The 7,025-nt window shown below is 42.8% G+C and overlaps 1 protein-coding gene across 2 annotated transcripts in view; it reads right to left on the bottom strand.

Moving 5' to 3' along the window:
- Positions 1 to 7,025, bottom strand: part of LOC112136714 (raftlin) — a 288,034-nt gene that overhangs the window by 9,313 nt on the left and 271,696 nt on the right. For both annotated transcript variants that reach the window (XM_024258595.1, XM_024258596.1), the window contains exon 12: positions 3,098 to 3,201. In XM_024258595.1, coding sequence (XP_024114363.1) covers positions 3,098 to 3,201 — 104 coding nt within the window. The remainder of the gene's footprint in view (positions 1 to 3,097; positions 3,202 to 7,025) is intronic.

Genomic DNA, 7,025 nt, shown 5'->3' with positions numbered 1-7,025 from the left:
AGTGTTTGGCTCAAGAACACTTTGACACACGGGAACCAAACGTGTGGTTTTCTGATCAGAGGTTGACCGCTCTACTTCTGAACCTTGGCCGCCCTTTCAGACTACCGCTACAGACTCTAAACTTTCTCTGAACTTCCCGTTTCTCTGCTGTTTGCAGCTCCGCCGCCTCTGCAGAGCCGTCCCCATTTACAGAAATGTAATTACCATCTGCATTAATTGAACGTTTGCTCCGCCGAGGACCAGCAGAATTAATGTTGTGAGGAGGCGCGGCTCATTTCAGACGCCGCTCAGATGGCTGGCACCTCCCCCGACCCCCCTGTACCAGGCGCAGCCGGGAAAGCATCAGCCGGCGAACCGCGCTCGTTTGCACATTTCTCGTTAGGAGCGGCGGAGTCTCTAGAAAAACAAGTGTAACGACGGCTGCTGATCTGAAACGGATCACCAGTCGTGATTCAGAGTACACGCGTTTCTGAGGGGCGCACTCTGTTTGTGGAGGCCGACTGATTAATTAGCCGTTCTGTGATGTTGGGGGGGGGGGGTACAAAGCAGAGGATGGAAATAGTAAAGTAATTATTCAGGCGTGTTGTGAGAGCGGTGAACATGAACAGATGAGGAGGGGGCGGAGCAAAAATAGCCTCAAATGTTGCATGTACTGAAACACGTCAACAGAAATCATGTGAAGGGTTTATTTAAATAAATCTCTTCGTAAGTTTCCAGCTAATGTTCAAACCCAGCAGATTTTTCCAGATAGTTTTACTTTCAGCACTGAAGTTAATCGACGTTTTTATCCTCTAAGATTTGAGAAAACACGTTTGATTTCTTCCTTTCTGAGCGCAGATGAGATTAAACGGAGGATTTATGGAGCCTGGAGGCTCTTCTTGCTGAAAAACGTCTCGACTCTTCAGAAATGCTGGAATGTTCTGTATTTGTCGGAGCTTCCTGTTTTCAGGAGCTTCATCCGGGAGTGACATGTTGAGGAACCGACTGTGAGGTCGTGGACCATGAGGTGATGAACGCTCATCCAGCAGCTGCTCCTGCCGAGTCAGCACAGACGAGAGAGAAGACATTTTCTGCTGCTGCAGCGCTTTTCTAACATCTATTTCTCTAAAAATCGTCCGTCTGCGTCAGAGAACCATCATCACCACTGATATTTACAGACCAGCAGGACAATCGGCCTGAAACTGATTTCCATCTTCAAGAGCTTGATGTTAGCGGTCTGCATCGAAGGCCGGTGTCTTCTGGTGTTTCCCAACGAATCTGCCATTAAAGCTTCTCATTGGTAAAACACACCTGAACCAGGTGATCAGCAGCGAGTAGGGCGGGGTTTCTGAACATCCTGGACTGTTAACATCTGAGTTCTTAACCAGAGATGGACACAGAAGAAGCTAAAGAGATACTTTTTTAAACTGCAGTTTAAACAGCGTCGGCTTCATCCTTTTAAAATGAATTTACCTGTTCACCTGCTTCAATGTGGATAGAAATTGGCCACGCCTCCATTCAGCGAGTCTCCTCTGAGTAAACTCAATCACTTATTGATCGAGTAAAAACAATAACAGATCAACTTTTACTAACACTTTCCTGCATAAATGATCCAAGAGTTTTTTTTTTAGTATATATATTGTTAAAAATATATATTAAAAAACGTTTGTCTCTTTTTTCTTTAAGTTCGTAACCATTCCTTGATTTTTTCAATCACAGGTACTAAAAACAATCTTTGTGACGGTGAGTTTAAGGATCAGAGTCAAACATGCAGCCAATAAATTCACATTCAGAAGGTTAACAAAATCAGTTGTCTGTAAAAACAGCCGTAGAACGTTCTCTGACTTCTCCATGACTCAATTACAGGAAACACGACCAGAAAACTAACAGAAAAACTTCTCTACAAAAAACATTTCTCCTTCATCAAAGAAATACCTCAGAAAATGAGGATCCGCTCCCTTGTAATGTCTTTTTTTCCTTTATATTTTAACTCTGGAGAACCCACAGGGTCAAATTTGGTTAAAATTTGAAAACCTACTTTAAAAAAAATATTTTCTATTCTTTATCATTTATTTTTTATATTGCTGTTTATGCTGCTACCAAAAATAAACAAATACAAAAAGTCAAATTACCTTTTAAAGTTCAGGAAAATTTATTTTATTGGGTCTTCAAGAAAAAAACACAAAACTCTGAAATGTAACCTCAGATAAAACAGTTATTTTACCCAGATTTGTACACACTTCTGTTAACTTGTTATGGCAAACCTGCAAGGATATAAAAGCAAAAAATGAAAGTTTCAAATGGATTTTTAGAAACTGCTCCAGATGATGCTTATTTCAGGTTTTATCTCCTGTGAATTTAAAAGACCAAAAAGGGATTTTGATCAAATAAACCCGTCAAGTTGAGTTTTTACTGTTCTTAGAAACTTAGATTCATTACTTGTTTATTTATAAACAACAAAAAAATGTAATTCTATTGATGGTGTCAAAGTTTTAAGCTTTTACTCTATATTGAAACTGTTTGACATTTTGATTTGAGCTCGTGGACGAGAAGGTTTGACACATTTGAGTCCGTGGAGGAGATGAAGGAATGAAACCTGCTCCACCTCTCCTTTGTCTCAGGACTTAAAAACTCTTTTAGAAAAGGAATTTCCTCCACAATCAAACATTCAAAGTACACATCTTTCTTACAAAGTCGTCCGCCTTCAGTCACATGATCCAGAGAAGTGGGCGGTCTCTTGATGTGATAAATGCAATCATGAGTGACGGTCATCAGAAAAACCTTTTGACACATTTATTATCAGATGCAAACAGAAGCTAAGATGATAAACTCTTAAGAGTGGTCGCTTCCATCGAGCCCCCCAACCCAAAACATCTCAACCTTATTGGAATATCAGTTATAAAGACTGTAAAGGATTTATTTATTTATCATCTGTTTTTATGAAGAACATAAAGACAACTTTGGCTGTGAACTGGAACTAAATAAATGGACAAAAACACAAGAAAAATGGAAAAGAAACCTGAAAGTGTTCAATCAGAGGACCTGCTCCTGCAGTTCCTCCTTGTGGCCAACAGAGGTCAGAAAAAGTCCACTGTTAGCGGCTGATGAGCCGGCTTACCTGTTCGTCTTGATCACAGGAGTCGGTAACACACAGGTGAGTCTCCATCCATACGTGGCCAAAGACTGCAGCAGCGGCACATAATCAGCCTTCACCTGCAGACCCTGCAGAGGACAGTCAGAAACGTCACTCAGACACGCGTCCTTCTGCAGCCTGACGGTCTCGGGAGGATTCTGCTGCAGAGAATGTGATCACGGAGACGGTCGCTCTCTGCTGGGGACTTCAGGTGAAGTCGTTTCTTTTCCTGCCTGTTTTTAAAGACCTGAGGCAGCCAAAAGTCCCAGCCTGCCACCAGTTAAGCATCTTCATTCACAGAAGAGTCCTTCAGCAAACAGCTCACTTAAGCCTCTTCTGGGTGATTAAACGGCGGCTAAACGAGTCTCCGTTGGCTCGTTCTGACTTCATGAAGAGCGCCGCTCACGCTGAGCGTGGAAGTGTGCGGTTCAGCCAGGGAGAAACCGCAGCGGGCTTCAGGGCTGCTGGTACATCCTGAAGGAGAAGACGCTTCGTCCGGCATCAGTCCGTTACACTCCACACATCTACAAGTAGGCTCACAGCTCAGGGATCAGAACACACACCGGACCGGGCCGACACGTTTCACCTGCTTCAGTCACGACTCACATGGATGAAGGACACGTCTAACACCTCCAACACACAGCAGAGGTCAGAGGGCAGAAGCTTCAAATGAGTGACGATTATTTCTTCTAGACACAACAGAAAATCCTGAAATTATTTCAGAAGAACTTTTAGTTCAATCCTTCAAATCAGAATGACATAAAGCCTCTTGTTTGGTAGGAAACTTTCACAAGTTAGCTTCTTTCTTCACTCCATCATGAATTAAATCATGAAAGTTGACCAAAGATTTGTGGAAAAAGTAGCTTTTAAAATCCACATGATGCTAAAGTTTAGTGTCATCTGTAGTAACGTATGCATTAGAGGAAGTTCAATTGGGCGTTCTGCATGTCAATCAAGTTAGAAACTTCACAGCGAAGAGGATTATCTGTGATGACCCACGATCTTCCCCACACTGACATATTGGGCAGAACCTCCAGAAAACAAGGGGTCTAGACTGGAGCCATTAAAACAGAGTGAACAGAACTGAAGGTGACGGAACAAAGCAGATATTGTCCTGCTGATTTTAAACGTGTACAAACAGACGGGGAACTAACCTGACCTGCTCATGGAAACTGTCAGATCATCTGTAAATAAAGGTTTGAAGCCCCAACGTGTCCATGTCGAAGACATCATCTAGCTTCCGTGATTTCAGCTATCAGCTTCACTGATTTCAGCTATCAGTTTCAGTGATTTCAGCCATCAGCTTCACTGATTTCAGCTATCAGCTTCACTGATTTCAGGTATCAGCTTCAGTGATTTCAGCTATCAGCTTCACTGATTTCAGCTATCAGCTTCAGTGATTTCAGCTATCAGCTTCAGTGATTTCAGCTATCAGCTTCACTGATTTCAGCTATCAGCTTCACTGATTTCAGGTATCAGCTTCACTGATTTCAGGTATCAGCTTCAGTGATTTCAGCTATCAGCTTCAGTGATTTCAGCTATCAGCTTCACTGATTTCAGCTAAAAGCTTCACTGATTTCAGCTATCAGCTTCAGTGATTTCAGCTATCAGCTTCAGGGTTTTTAGCTATCATTTTCATCATCTTCAGCTATCACTTTCAGCATTTTCAGTGGCCAAGTTCCGCTTACAGCATTCACACTAGCATTATCGTAGTTAATGCTATATATCTAGTTCATAACTATGTTAAAAAGTTATGGTTTTAAAGTTTACAGTTATATAGTGTTCACTAGATGTTAATCCTGTTCGTCCTGCGACCTCAGGTGCGTTTGGATTTTGACCCCTTGTGCGATTGAGTTTGACACTCCTGTCCTAAACAGTTAGCTAATTTCATGGCAAAAAACTTCAGAAACTTTGCCTAAATGACAAGAACCACAATATCAGCTAACAGAGCTAGCTCTAATCCCCCAAAAAATCCCAGATGAAGCTAGCCGAGACAATGACTAATACTAGAGCTTTCATAAAAGATCTTTCTATGCTGTTTAGGTCCGACCTGAAAGTTGCAGAGGGAGTCAGTGGAGTGAAAAATACCAAATTTATCAAAACAGTTTTTAAAAATGACTGTCAACACATTTGACAAACAGAATTGTTTTTTTATATTTACAAAGTCCCAAAGAAGTTTCCATGGAGGATCTGGGCTGAATAAAAACAACATTTGTGAGATCTTTGATGCTCTGGAGCACGAGAACATAGAAACAGCAGCAGATGTCAGTGAAAAACTCATTAGGAGAAAGTGGAGCGGATAAACTACACGTCTATCTGGTATTTAAGGTGGAAGTGAGACAGCCTGACTGCAGTGCTGTGTCACTGCGATCATCTCTCGTGGTGCTGTGACACATTCTGTGATTTCCATCCCTGCTGGTGTCATTAAACACACGACTACATCAGCTGCTGGAGAGGAGACGGAAACTTCAGAGTCTTCGTCACACCGCTGCACACAATCTGACAGAGACGGCAGTAGATCCAAAACCGGAGGGTTCCGGTTCTTTCAGCTTAAGGTTACAAAAACCTTGTCGTTAGCGAATGAAACTCAGCTACAGATCTTGTTTACCCGACTAGTCCGTCTGCAGCGTTCCACTTCTCTGTGAAGGTTCTGGAATCATTATGAGACTGAATGAAATGTTCTGGCGTGAGAGCTAACCCCAGAGTCTCTTTCCTCTCTGCATCTGCACTCCAGTAAAGCCCTAAAGTGAAAGTCATCACTTTGCCATTTTGTGGTTCTTGTTATGAGTGTAAGTACGGACCACCCAGCGAGGGAACTTTAAATCCTCTTGATCTGGGAAACGTTTGGTCCAGTCATCCTCCCAGACATCTCTGGTTCCGACCTCTTCCTCACTCGGAGGTGTTCACATTCTCACTCCCAACTCGTCACATCTGATGTTTGGTTGAGGTCGTCTCCGTCGTTTTTTGACGTGCTGGCTGTTCCCAGCAAGTCAAAAAATGACCTAACCCGGCACCGGACGCGGTACTAGGCCAGACCCAAACCAGTGCTGGTTGAGGTACCAAACATGGTGCCGGACCCAAACCGGTACTAGATGTAGCATCAGACATGGTACCGGGCGCGAACCAGACGCAAAACGGTACCAGATGTGGTACCCGACCCAAACCGGACACGGTGCTGGACCGGTACCAGAAGCGATACCAGTCTTATTTTGATACTGCTGTTCATACATTAAAATGTATTTTTTAATAACAAATATGAATTATGCTTCTTTGTGGCATAAATACAAATTTTAATATAAAAATAAACATTTTCTCAAGATGTGAAATATTTTTTTATAATTGAAAGAAACTCGTATAATTACCTTTCAAAATAAAAGACGCTTTGTCCCAGACCGGATCATCCCAGTGCAGCTCTGGTCAGCATTAGATAATATGTGCTTTAAACTAATAAAGGATCTTTTTTTATTTTAACCAAAGTTTTGCTTGATGCTGTGGAGGAAGCATAGAGCATAAATCGTCACCGCAGACTGGAGGAATGTCAAACCAGAGTTCAGAGGTCAGTCTGTGAGCCAGAACTGCTCTGTTCTTCATTTCACCGCCGCGCCGTGAAGCTGTGTTTCTGCGTCTGGGGTCAGCACGGTTCAATAATGAAGCGGCTTAAAACAGAGCATCGGCTTCCACATCCTGCAGCCTCGCTCCACCTGAGCTGTTGTCACAGCAACGCCGACCCCTGCATCCTCTAAAGCTCTCAGTGAGCTCAGGTGTTTCCTGGAGGACGTCATTCTTGCTGGTTTCAGACGCTGACTGAGATCAACAGACAGAAAGTCTAAAATGGCATCCAGGATCTGAACCGTTTGAGAGTCTAAACATCTGATCTCCAGCTAAAGATGGAGCTTTCATGTATCCGTCCAGC

The sequence above is a fragment of the Oryzias melastigma genome, linkage group LG16 (assembly GCF_002922805.2).
Source record: "Oryzias melastigma strain HK-1 linkage group LG16, ASM292280v2, whole genome shotgun sequence".
Taxonomy (NCBI): Eukaryota; Metazoa; Chordata; class Actinopteri; order Beloniformes; family Adrianichthyidae; genus Oryzias; species Oryzias melastigma.
Note: the sequence above shows the minus strand (reverse complement) of the source record. Positions and strands in the feature narration are given on the sequence as shown.